This window comes from Coturnix japonica, chromosome 2 (assembly GCF_001577835.2).
Source record: "Coturnix japonica isolate 7356 chromosome 2, Coturnix japonica 2.1, whole genome shotgun sequence".
NCBI classification, from domain to species: Eukaryota; Metazoa; Chordata; class Aves; order Galliformes; family Phasianidae; genus Coturnix; species Coturnix japonica.
The window spans coordinates 12,007,988-12,021,785 of NC_029517.1; the positions used below are offsets into that span (position 1 = coordinate 12,007,988).

The 13,798-nt window shown below is 37.3% G+C and overlaps 1 protein-coding gene across 23 annotated transcripts in view; it reads left to right on the forward strand.

Moving 5' to 3' along the window:
* The window catches only part of PARD3 (par-3 family cell polarity regulator), a 424,465-nt gene that overhangs the window by 165,899 nt on the left and 244,768 nt on the right, over nt 1-13,798 (forward strand). For 18 of the 23 annotated variants that reach the window (XM_032443027.1, XM_032443040.1, XM_032443035.1 and 15 more), the window contains exon 5: nt 9,904-10,035. The exons of the other annotated variants lie outside the window; for them this stretch is intronic. In XM_032443027.1, the coding sequence (XP_032298918.1) occupies nt 9,904-10,035 (132 nt within the window). The remainder of the gene's footprint in view (nt 1-9,903; nt 10,036-13,798) is intronic. 23 annotated transcript variants of the gene reach the window in all.

The following is a 13,798-nucleotide window of genomic DNA, read 5'->3' on the forward strand; positions in this document are numbered from 1 at the left end:
GTAGGAATAAATGTTTTTAGGATATGCTTTTTTCCTGCTTAGAAGCCTTATCTTTATGGGCTCCATAAACTGCAGAGAAAGAAGTCTAAGCCATGTAAGAATGACCTAAATCTCATGTAGTGTCAAATCCCTTAACTATAAAGCTTTGTGTTTCTCACCATCCCTCTTGCAGAATTTTTTTATATTCTTATTGGCTTGAGACAGATATTCACATATTCAAATTATTGCATTTAAATTATTTTCCTCTGAAAGATGCTGTGCCTCTAAATCTCCTTATAAACAGAATTGCAATTTTTATTTTCTTTAGCCACAAAGGAAAAAAAAACACGTGTGCATTATATGAGATGTATATGCCAAACAAAAACGATCTGTCCATGTCGAGATCAGATTCAACTGAAAACTGTTTCCTTTAGCTTTGAAGTCATTTTGAAAATGGCGTAGTGAAATTTTCTCTATCACTGTCACCAATGGTGTGTTATTTCAATAGATTTAACTATAATTCAGAGGGATTGAAAGTTTCCTTATATTAAAACAGAGTGTACAAATTTTATTCTATAGGCAAGGAATCTGACTGTCTGACTGGAAATTCATTAGACCAGTAAGGAAAATTACGGACTAAAAGATATCATTCTGGGAACAACCTTATTTCTTTTTGGTGAGATTCACAGATTTTGTCATTTTGGATGTGACTGCATGTAGGAAAAGGGGAAGGAAAAAATGAGAGAGTTATTTACAAATTACTAAATAAAGTTTTAATGCAGAAAATGTTGTTGTGAGAGAGAGAGGAATAGATATTTAAAAAAGAAAACAGGCAAAAAAAAGTTATGTGCACCAGTTTTCTTTCTTTGCATAGAAAATCATTGCTGGGTAGGCTTATCATGTCATGATAAAATAGTATAGAGCAAATGCACCCAGAGAGAGTGAAACATAAAATAAACATAGCATGTGTTATTGTTTTCCTGATGTGTGTAAAATTCACGAGTTTCACAGGATCATAGAATAGCTGAGGTTGGAAGGTACTGCTTTAGGTCGTCTTGTCCAACCACTCTGCTCAAGGTGATATCAGTCAGATCAGGTTGCTCAGGTCTTTGTCCAGTCAGGTTTTGTGTACATATATCTCCAAAGTTGAAGACTGCATCACCTCTCTGGGCAATCTCTTCCAGTGTTTGGTGACCCTTATGGACATACTTGTATTTCAGTTTGTATCCATTGACTCTTGCTACTTCACTGCTTACCACTGAGAAGAATCTGGCTTTCTGCACAAAGTAATAGTTTGGTGCCATAAGAATTAAAATCTCAATGGAAAAACTCAGCATTTCTGACTTTCAAAATGTTGCATGTTGAGAATGGGAGATATAAAATGAAAAATCCTTGTCTGGTGCACAGAGAGATAACAGAAAATGTGTATCACTGGATTTTGTACTCTACTGTTTGCTGGGTACTACATATACAAAGAATTCAGCTGTTTGAATAGAAAAGTCATTTGTGACCAGACTTGCTAAGAAGTAGGGAAAAAGCCAATAAGCAAAATAAACAATCCAAAGTGAAATTACAGTTTTCTTCATCTCTTGTTCTTTCACCATTTTTTTTCTTTTTCTTTTTTTTTTTTTTTTTCTTATTTCTTTTCATTTCTGTGAGATATCAATTTGTAAAAGCCCACCTATCAAATTTCCTCTCTGCTCCTCAGAAGATTATTAATGCAAGATTCTGGAAAGATCTGAGAGCTTGTGTTTCGTTTGCACTTTGCTCTGAGGCTGAGCTAGTGTGCTGATCACTCTCAATCTCTGTTGTTCATCAGTAAAGTGGGAAGAATAAGTCATTTTCTTCCAGTGCTTTGCTACCCCTTCTCCTTGTGTGATGGGTTTGGGTGAGCAGTGTCTGGTCAGCACGTGAGAGAACACAGTGCTAAGAATGCTAAGGGGATCTGAGTGATTGAGTATCTTCCTGGTGATGGAGGAGTGTTGGAACATGTACAGGATGTTTATAGTTTTCCTTCAGTAGCAGTGGTATATAGCATTTTTCAGAGAGGTGGTGAAAGCTATACTGAAGGCACGGACTTCTCAACTACAGAAGAATATAAGTTGTAATGAATGACTGACTTTTACTCTGCCGTTCATCTAAGTGTACATATACTTATAAATTTCCATGTTCAAATGTTCATCTCCGTTTCTTTCAATTTTTTATGTTACTGTAGCTCTCCTTGGGCTGGAGGGTAAAATAAAAAAAAAACCAAGGGCCTGAAATAGTAACTTGATGAAAGATTGAATTATGAAAGAAAAGAAAAATTAGATTGGAAGTATAGGTTTAGTCATTTTATTTTTAAATTGTATAGATTAGAGATGCACAATTGGATCTCAGTTTTGGACAGTTTTTATCTATAAAGTTGTAACCCAGAGTTGTGTGTTTAAACCATATTTGCAGTATACACTAAATGTTCCTGCAGATGCATACTCATACATTTACCTGTCTGCCTTGTTTTCATATTACCAGGGCTGTATATTGATGCAAAGCAAGTCCAAAGCAAGTCAGTAAAATTCAAAGTACAAGCCACACAGCAGGCATGGCTTTCCTGCAGTGTCCTGATGTGAGTCTGAGCAGTGCCAGCAGTGATTATTTCAGCCTTTTTTTGCTGTGTTTGTTGTTTTTTTAAATGAATTTAAGTCATCATGCAATGAGTACTAGTCATGCAAGAAAAGTAGTCTCAGAGTAGTGTGATTGAGGGGAAAATGGTGAACTTCACCGGGTGGGAATTAAAACTAGAACAGTCTACTCACCTACTGGGCTTCTGTTAGGACTGAATTTGGGTCTGAAACAAATGCTGCTTGTCCTTCATTGGTTAAGTCATCAGGAAAGAGTCTGGCTGAGGCCTGAGATGAGTTTATAAGTCTGAGGAGTCAATTAATCCCTCAAAGTTGAGTGCTTTCCTGAGAGGTCTGCTGAGTCCCCTCTATATATTGTTAAATAGGGCAATTGTGGTTTTAGTAAGGGCTGATAGGGGAGAGACTAGTGGTTGTAGGGTAGGGAGGGCACAGCTGCTGCCTCCAGGCTTTGCTACCACCTGCAGGCCTTGCTTTGCTGCCACCTGGGCACCGTCCCACTGCTTTGGTCATTAGTCACTGCTGTTCTCTGGTCATCTGTTAATACAAGGAGGACACAAACACTAAGTTTTCTTAGCTTGAGAAGCTATCATGGTTACTCTGTCCCCTTCACAGCATTTTTGTTGTTGGCCTGCAGGTGCAATTTTCTAAGCATAAAAACAACCATAGAAACTTTCAAATATTCATTTTAGAGGTATGCCTTAAAGCATTTACCTGCACTTATCAGGATAGTACTGGCAAGTTATAAGCTTTGCTTCATCCACGCTTCCATGGCAGATGCCACTCAGTCAGACTGCCTGTCTGCTGTCCTCTGTCACATGGGAACAAAAAGCACTGTGGAGAAAGTTCCACCTTTAATGCCATACCGCCAACATCTGTCTCTGACGTCATGGGCCAACATCATAAAATATGAGGCATTATTTTGTGAGAAGAGGAAACTGCTTTCAAAGTATGATGTGTACAGGAAGAACTGTAGCTTCATAGCCTTTTAAGCTGACTGATTCATTTATTTTTCTTTAAAATGATGCTATGGAAAACAATGCCTTTTTAGCATTCTTTCAAGAAGCTTACAGAAGTAAAACCCAGTTTCAGAACTGTAGTTACAAAATAACAACTATCACAGGCTACTTTGGTTGCTTAGCATTATGTTTTCTGAGGTTTTATTGTGAGAATAGTAAATAAAGAGTGAATTGATTAGGAAGCGTTTTTTCCTGTCTCAGTCTGAGAAAAATCAAAACACCCTGCCTAATAAGTTTCAGTTTTCTGTGTTTACCTGCAAAGATTGTTACATTTTTTATTTTCCTTTGTAAACATGAGAGATCAACAGAACGATTTGGATATGCAATGAGACATAGTTTAGTTTATTCCTAACCTAGGCCATTTTCTTTGGTACTGTATAGCTTCATACAGCACCAGGTGTACAGGAAATTGTCTATTCTTCAGGACCTCTGCTCACTGCTGTTTTTCAGGTCGGTCTTTCCTTGTCAATCAAAGGACAGCATTGAATATATGAATTGGAATTGCATAAGTTTGGAAATTTCTGAACATAAAATGATAGAACTTAGGCATAACATTGGCTTTTAAATTGTCTTTCTCCTCATGGGCATCTAATGAGCTATTATCAATGCATAACAAATTAATTCAATTCATGGAGCTACAGGAGGGGTCATTTCTGAAGATAAATCTTTCTAGATTCTCTAAAGTCATCAAGATAACTACAGAGTTGTCATTCTTCACATCTATTTCCATTATAAATAGGGAATGCAAATGACCATGTTTTTTATTAGAATATTAGATATTCATCTCCTGTATCCTAAGGCAGTTTTTACCAGTTGGCTGGAAATGACCCACACTGCAGGTCAAAGCCAAGAATAGGCATAAAGCTGAGATACTTCATTAATTCAGGAGTCCTCTTTTTACTCTTTGGGGAATGGCCTAAGATTAGAGGTTTCTGATAATGGGTGAATGAGACCCTATCCTTGCTGCATGCATTTGATGGCTAGGCTGTATCCAGATTATTGTATCTTCAGAGGTTGTGTTCTTCAATACACTGCAAAACAAAGCAAGCTTTGAAAATGAAATGTAGAATGATAAAATAAGCTGAATTTTCTGAGAGGAAAAAGGGAGATCAACAATGCAGTTGTGTCAAATTCTTAAGACATGTGGGTGTTTATGAGGAATGAGTTACTTATTGACTGGTACAGTTCCTTTTGAGGAAAACACGAAAACTGGTATAATTTGTTCATAAAAAGCTGCTGCTGAATAGCAGCTGACCTCTATGTATGGTATGTATGGTTTTTTTTTTTTTTTTTTTTTTTTACCTTAAGAAATAACACAGGGGGCCAAATATGGTTGCATGGAATTCTTTTGTGAGTAGTATTTATTTTTTTTTGTGTGTGTGTGTGTGTGTGTGAATTTCTGTATGTCCATCACATTACTGGGTTTATTAATTTCCTATATATAATTATTTTTCCTGAAAAAGATACAGTTTTTTGTTTGTTTATTTTTTGAGAAATGAGGGTCCACTTGGTCTTGTTTATTCAAGTCCATAAAGCAACGAAAACCCAGTACAATAAAATAAACAGGAGTCTGTTTACCGAAACTTCAAAGGGCATGCAAAAATGAGTGTATATTACTGCGTTAGTAAACAGAAATTTGTATCAGACAGATCCGTATTTACATAAAGCTGCTTTGGTAATTGCTGCTTTTAGAATTAATGTGTGACATCAAACTGACCACTGTCTAGCATGGACACAGTGGATCATAAAAAAAGAGAAGAGCAGCTTTTATAATGATCGAGCCAATAAATGTATTTATAGACACTTGCCCAGAGTTGGTCAAATGAAATTGTAACCTCAAAGGATTAAACAAAGTCTTGTCTCTCTTCAGTATGGAGGTATCAATCTGAGACTGTCAGAAGGCAAAAAAACAAAACAAAATATAACAAAAACCCTTTTCCAAAATGTTCTGCTTACATGAAAAAAGATACAGCCAAACATTTTCTGAGTCCCAGATGGTTTCTTGTATTGAAGGCCCTGAACGAGAGGTGAATAACTTGCTGTAGAAATAGCTAAGCAGCTTTGTAGAGATCTTTCGATCTCCTTCCAGAGAATTGCCATGAAGAGGTCTTCAACCTGTTTACCTCCTGTTGTAATTCCATATAGAAATAAAACCCTCAAAACTCACTACACTTTGCATTAGACATAAGAAGATAAAAGCAAATGAAAAATACACTACTCTTTCACTATTTAGAAATTGGTGTAGTGGTAAATGAGGTAGTGGACATGGATGTGTCAGCATGCGCTGTGAAGGACATTCTGGTTGTGTTAATCGTGCTGGGAGTCTTTAGTGGTACAAGTGCAGGTTACAATCACTAATGAGTTTATGCACTGACAGCCAGTAATTAAAGTACACGGATCATACTAATGCATCATTTTATCTACGAGCTGCAAAGTCTTTGATGAGAAGCTTGTTATATATTGCAAATCATCTGAAATTAAAAGCACAGCAAAAGCACTTCACTTCTGTCCCTTTCACCCAAGCCTCCAGCAGAGCCCTGCAGGGGCAGTACACTGAACTAAATCTTAAGGAGTTGGAATCTGTATTCTCATTAAAAATACTGCAGAATGCTACTATCAAGTACAGTGGCAATATGGTGATTTGACAGTTTTAGAGTTATATTGATCAATTTTCATTTCAAATATCATAAACTTGCCATTGCCCACAGTCCCCAAAGAATTTTGAGAAAGAACCTTTTTTAAAAATTACTGCATTTAATTGTAACTGATGATGCATGTCAGTACCAGTCTCAGGAGGGCTTCCAGCTGCAGCTCCAGAAGAAATGAGAATTCCCTTTGTGACCTGATGGCTTCTGCACTATAAAATCTTCTCTTAATGGTATGTGCCCCGGTGGTGCAAGTGGTGGGAATGCCGCGTTGCAGCGCCGGGGCTCGGGTTCGAATCCCCCCCTGTGGCGCAAGTGGTAGAAGTGCCGCTGTGCTACACAGGGGCTCGAATCCCGGGGCGTTGGACTTGATGATCTCTAAGGTCTCTTCCAACCCGCACGAGACTGTGATACTGTGATACTGTATTGAAGTTAAAAGCAGCATACACCTTTCCAGTTGGATGTTTAGATCAGGCGCGCTAATGCTGAATCATGCTGAATGGAAGAAAAATGGTCTGGGTTGTTCATTGGCATATTTTACAATATGTGTGTTTGTTTGCTTTAGAAGGCAAACAGCTTTGCAGCTGGTTCAGCAACAAAGAAAGCATGGTGCTTCCCTATGGCAGGTTGTTTTCCTTATGTTTTGCTGTTTGGTTAACACCGGCAAAACTGCGTATGATTCCAGCCCTGAAGAAGTTTTTTTGTTACATGCTGATAGTAATGATATTTTGAGCTGAGCTGCAAAGCACAGCTCTCAGGGAATGCATCTCTGCTCCATTCCAACTTTTGTTTCTGCCATCCAAAAAGTTGATGAGTAACTTTGGACACTTCCTGTATAAAAAGAACTGGTGTGCATCTCAGTAGGAGGAAGGCAGTTTTCTATGAAAGTGGACTACAGCAAAAATATTCTGGTAAACGGGAGAAATATATTCTTCTAGACAGTACAGATATCAGTAGGCATGAACTCCTTGCAGAATTTCTGCAGTATCTTCTGTACCAAACAGAGGCCCAATTTAACTCACTCTTAGCATAAATAATTTCATCTGCACTGTGCACTGTGGCATGTAAGACATGTCTTACAGCAGGAGGTTTCAATAGAAACTGTAAGCAGTACTGCTGTCCTGCATAACTCAGAGCAGAGTCACTTAGTATCTCAATGACTTAAAGACACTTCCCTGAACACACCCCTGGATCAGCTTTTATCTTTTTTCCCTTTGCTCTCACTTTAACAAAAACTTTCGCTGTACGTGGCTGGTGGGTGCTACATGGAAGGAGATGTTTGTGTAGCATGGATAAAAGAAGTCTGCTTTAAATGTTTGTACTGAAAACTGTAAACACGAATCAATAGAAAAATGGAATTATTTATAAAATACAAAGGTACAGAAAACTTCTCATTATGTAGGAGGCAGAAATGTCTATTCATTCAGATGGGATGATGGTCTGTCTAATAACAAATTACCGTCGGTTAACAGTAACTCATGCACCAACTGAATGGAGTGTTTTTGTGCATGAAATGATCCTTCTTTATTTCTTTGTCCGGATCTTGATTTTGTTGTTATACCTTTTCAGAACTTTGAGCAAAAGAAATTGTTTTGGCTTATAGGAACTGTGCCACCTCTGTCTCTGGAGGAGAATAGAATAAGAGCAGTATTAGGAAAAAATCAATTTCTGCATGCTGCTTCCTGTCCTTTATGGCTCTGCACACGGACAGTTGTACAAAGCATCAGCTGCCTTCCACTCTCCCTCTCCTAAGCGAGAGGCTAAGTTTGCTGTGTGCTTAACCACACTGGAAAAGTGGAAAATTTTAGTGGTTGAAAGATATGAAGTTTTTACTCATTTGTGGGAGGTTAAGCTAATTTATGATGGGGATTTGTTCAGCTGGTTACTTGTGCAGATGTATTTTTTACAATACCTTGTGCTGGTTGAATTCAAGCTTTAATATCTTGAAACTGATTACTTCTACTACAAAATCTCTTTCAAAAAAAGAACTTGTCATCAATTAAGAAAGCTTAAGTTTGGTAAGTATGGAAAAAACCTGCTCTCACCATTGAAGCTCTTGAAAATTCTATTTATTACAGTTATACTGAGAGTTCAGTTTCCTAACAAAGTATGGTACACTCTTACAAGTTATCAAATTGTAAGAGGAGACCGTAGGGGAACTGATGCTACTGTTTGTGCTTTAGAGTATCAGACTAATACTGGGCTATGCAAAATAAGTATTGATAGCCTAAATCAGGAAGGAAATACCTTATGATAGTGGAATGAAGTATCGATTTTAAAAGGAAATAAATAAAATATAGAAAAAGTATTTAACTACCGGTGTACAGTGATTTTTAATTATTATTATTATTGTATTTTCTTTTGTTAATTCCTTTTTTTTTTTTTTTTTTTTTGAGAGAGATTTTAAGATTTTTGGAGGCAGTAATATTGTTAAATATGTGGCAACCCTAATTTTAATTTTATAATAATTTTAAATATGTGGTAACCCTAATTTACTTCCTCAGGAATGCATAAAAACAGATACTCCTTCTAAGACTGTCTGATTTGGAATTAAGATTGATAGACAAATATTGACTGGAAAAAATTACTCTGCTTCTCCTTATAGTATATTTACTGCTTTTTCAATCTTTTGCAAGGCTAAGGAGAATTTCAGTTCCATATATGCTTTTAATTGGAGGGAACTAACTTGTATAAATGATCAGTTTGACTTTGGGCTAAGGGCAACTCTTAACATTAAGAATCTACCTCTTGTGTTTTTACTGATCAGAATTTGTATTGACTAGGTACCATTAGAGGCCAAGGAATATGTACTTGTGGGAACAAAAATTCAAACTGTTATTCGCCCATTGAAAAGATTTAAAAAATCTGTCTCAGTATGATACGTGTATTTCCATTGGCACGATCTCTGTCTGCTGAAGTTTTACAAATATGGCTGCATTTGTTTACTCTCAGCAAGACAAGCAAACAGAAACAGGGTGAAAGCCCTCTAAAATGAGAAAAGCAGGCTTGATAACAAGTTGCAAGTGTGAGCGCTTTACTTTATGTGTTACACATAAACACTTAATATTGAGAAGTTAAGGGGAAAGAAGTATATCACCAGTCATAGTCTTACCTTATGACATGGGATGAGAAATTCCTATTGTGAACACTTTAGCATACTGTTCCAGTGGAAAGGAGCATACCTGGAGCAAGGAGACACCTTTAACTGTTAAACTGTCTGCATTTGGGGACTTAGAGAAATTCTGCATTGGACTTATGTGTTTCTAGAGGAAATGCTGTATGTTGCGTTTGCTTTTTTAAGGAGCTGGGTATTCTGAAAACCTGATGGAGGATGTACTTGGGATGTCTGTGCACTAGAGGTTTGAAGCTGGAAAAGGCCAGTAGTGAAACACACATGGGAGCAGCAAACTCACTGAAGGCTGTTTGGACTTCTCTGGTGCTAAGGAAGGGGAGCTCTTGACATGGAATATCTTTATGCACACACCAAGCAGTCAAATTTATGTTCTGGTCCTTGAGACCAGTCAGACCTGCTTTCTCCTTTGTCCTTGTTCTCTTTGTATGATTTTAATAACCAGCTGCATTGATAATGTGCAAGGACTGGTTGTTTTTTTATAAGATACTTTTTTGTTTCTTTTAAAATAGAAAGATGAAAACTACAGAAGCCTACCGCGAGATACTAGTAGCTGGTCTAACCAGTTTCAGAGAGACAATGCTCGTTCATCGTTAAGTGCCAGTCATCCCATGGTGGACAAGTGGCTGGAGAGGCAAGAACAGGTAATATATATGTATATATATATTACTTTATCAATCTAATCTTTATGCTACTGCAAAATATTACAAAAAAGAAAAAAAAAGTATATTCTTATGTGATATTGGCTCTTTTTGTGAGATTCAAGCACCAGAAATACACTAACTAAATTTGTAGGGGATTCTTCCTGCTTCCAAAATACTGCATTAAAACTGAAAATAGATGCAAATTATTTCATTTTTGAGTCACACACGTATTTTTGTAGTATATAAAGTGCTGCTGTTCTTCATGACCAACACCAACAGAGTTAATTCATTGATGGAGTGTAATTTGGATAAATATTTTGCAGATGAAAGTTAATAATACTACTGCAAAGATGTCAAATATGGATCAATTTTGACATTGTACTTTTAAATATTTTGTTGTTCATGCCCTTGCAACATAGATTGATTATAAATTAGAAGAAACCGCTGTCTTATTTATTTAGCATACATTTGTACCACTCATGATTTTGGCCTTTTTTAAAATATTAAGTAACTTTGACTTGATTTTTTTTATTAATAAGCTGATAGTCCTAGAAGGTTAAAGGACTTAATATTATATAACAGTTGTGTCACGGATTTGTCTGCAGTTTCTCCAGATATATCCTGAAATGTACAATGAAAATGCATCTTTATTATGGAGACCAATGGTATAACAGCAAGTCCATATAAAGGCCGCATATAACGGCTATTTCCTGGTGTTTCTTCCTTATACAATGTTAAGATTTTGCATTGAGCATAAATGTATAAGAGTTGTATTTTATAGCAGTAGGGTGTGAAAACAGGTATTTTTTCCTCTGCACATAATGTGGCAGGACCCATGGTGGCAATTTCATTGCTGTATTCCCCTCAGAGTTGACACAGCTAGTGTGGGTGAGTTCAGCTGCTGCCTCCTCTGTGCTAAAGAGGGAGAGTCAGTGCCCTGAGCTGGATGTGTCTCCCTGCTGGTGCTGTTTGATGTTTTTGAGGCACACTTCAAGCATCATTAGATATTCACCGTGGTAGTTAGTAAAGCTGTTGTCTCAGCAAAAGACATTGGATTAGGAATCTTAATAGTGATCTTCCTATGGAATGCTGGATACATGAATATTTTAATACAAGGGAATCAGTGTATAAAGAAGTATTACGTTTTCTGCTGATTTGGGTTTCTGAATGGCTTACCTAATTCAGTTTATTCACAAGTTAGGTAAATAGTATTCTGACAGTGTATACGTTTTGCTGTTGAAGTCTGAATTTGCAAGTTTTATATTTCTTTTGAGAATTTTTTTTTTTTTTTTTTTAAATTTTGGGCTTTCTTTTGTTGCTTTATGAAAGAGAGAGGATCCATTCTTGTTAGTGTTCTTTCTAATTTGCTTATACCTGAAAGATCAGGATACCTTTTTTATTTCATGCCATCAAGATAATTAATTAGACTGAAAGCTGTTTAACCAGATATGAACCAGAGATGAGAATGGCATAATGCACAGCTCTGCAGAAAGAGGAGGAAAGGCCTAGCAGAGAGTGGAGGAAATGCAGAGAGAAATTCCATGTGGTTTTGGTTTGAACTCTGGTATCTTTTTCAGTGTCCTCTGTGGTCTTTTATTTTCACTGATTGGGCCTTTCACTTTTGTTTGCTTTTTGTTTAGTTTAGCAGAAATTCACATTGAATCTGGAAAGCCTGTTAATAACTGAACCAGAAATTTCAGAACACAATCACGTTCTTGTTCTTTTAAAAAGACAAGTAACAAGTTGTACGTGCATCCAGTGCCTGTGGTGGAAACTACAAATAGATGAGGTAATTGTGCTGGAGACAAAAGGCCAGTCCTATCTTACTGACCCTGGCTTCAAAGCATATTACTTGTTGAAAAATGTTTTTCAATTTATAAGCTTTCTGTATTCAGGTTGCGCAAAGAGCTTTTCTTACAACATCATGTGCCTTATCCTCTTTGCTTCTCTTTGCGGAAGCTCTGTATGCAACACCGTAGAAATACTGTCAGTGGAAATGGATAATCTGAGAGCAGATGCAGAAAGGAGAGACTCAAACAAGGAGGTTGCAGTGTAGTTTGCTGACCTGGCAGAGTCAGTTCGTTTAGTGACTTCCAGCCCTATTCCTTTGTGAACGGCACAGCTGTAGGGGCAGCCAGAATGCTCTGCGTCAGCATGTGCATAGGAAGTAGCAGACACCATGTCTGGCTAGAGGTGTTGTGCTGTGCCAAGAAACCAGTTGTGCAGGACCAACAGATTCCAAGAGTGGTGACAGTCCTTGTCCAACCTCACTCTGTGGCTCTGCAGACTAGATAACAAGTGCTGCATTTGTTCTTGCAGGCTCCAGAGGCTTGTTAGGAAAGGCTTTCTGGGCTTGGTTTGAATTGCTCCTCTCAAACTTTCCACACCTCCTCTTTTTGAAAATAAGGATAAAAAGAAAAAAAAAACCCACCAATTTCAGGATGATCATTGTCAGCTTCTACTGTACATGAACATTTACTGGAATTGCGCTTTGAGGAGGGAGGGTGTGATGTGCCAAAGTTATTTTTATGTGGGCAATGCCTCATTTCCGATAAGCAGAACCATAGAGCAAACTGTAATCTTGCAACATCACAGCCTGTTCTGCAGATGGAACTGCAAGACACCTCCTTTCTAGGAAATCATTATAGGCTGCTGTAGCAGGGACTAATCAAAGCACAGAATTAGAAATATTCTAGTAGCTGTTAGAGAAATACTTCTGTAGATTTGTGTAAGTTTTAGTGCCTTAAATGGAGGAATGCTCAGAGCCTGTTAAAATTCCTTGAAGTAATTGCTTTTGCTCCTACCTATTGTGCTTTACTAGGGCTCTGCTAAATTGGAGTGATACATCAAAGAAGTGGAAAAGATTAATTCTGCTTCCTGCGTCCTTTAAGACGTTCTGTTTGTATATGCTGGTTAGCTACTTCTGCCTGAGGTTTGTTCATAGTTTAGTTCCAGAGTTCTCCACCTGTCCACAGGGCAAATTGATCAGTGTAATTCCCCAAAAGCTTTGACATTTCTCATGACCATGAAGTCAGTTATGTGAAATTGTTTGTACCCAAGAATCACCGTAGTACCATAAAATCAAATATCCAGAGACCACTTCAAAATGACTTTAGAAAGGTAAGCCCTGTATTTTTTTTTTTTAGTGCTTCACTCAGTAATGTTTTGTAGATCATTCAGTATCAGTGACAACATTTGTGAGCTTTAATTTAATTCTCAAATCTCATAGGAAAAGAAAAAGTACATTTTGTTCTTTGCCTTCCCCTCCATAATAGTTTCTTTTCTCCCACAACAACCAAGCTTTGTGGAATAACTTGAGATGTCCTATTTCCTTCCAAATGTATTTAACTACATGGTAATATCACTTTTACTTGAGAAATGTATTTTTTCTTGAGGTCACCTAAAGACTTGCTGAAGGCCTGATCAAATCTGGAGTCATACTGTTTTATAACGGAGAGACATGAAAAAGGAACATAAGAAAGAGTTAAACTTTTCACTAATTTCTGAAGTTTAAGCATTCAGAACGCTTTTCTTGGGTGGTCATTTTAGTTTCATTAGTCAAATACTTAAACTGTTAGCAACCAAGAAAACTTGAACTAAAATAGTATATTCTGTGCTCTATTGCAGAAGCCTATTTTGCAGAAGGATTAAGAGCACCCTGCTGTTCTCAGCACTGGGAAAAGGGGCAAGAACAGCAGGAAAGGGAAATTCTACAGCTACCCTGCTTCATTTGGAAGCAGTTGATCAGATTTTCAAGTATAAT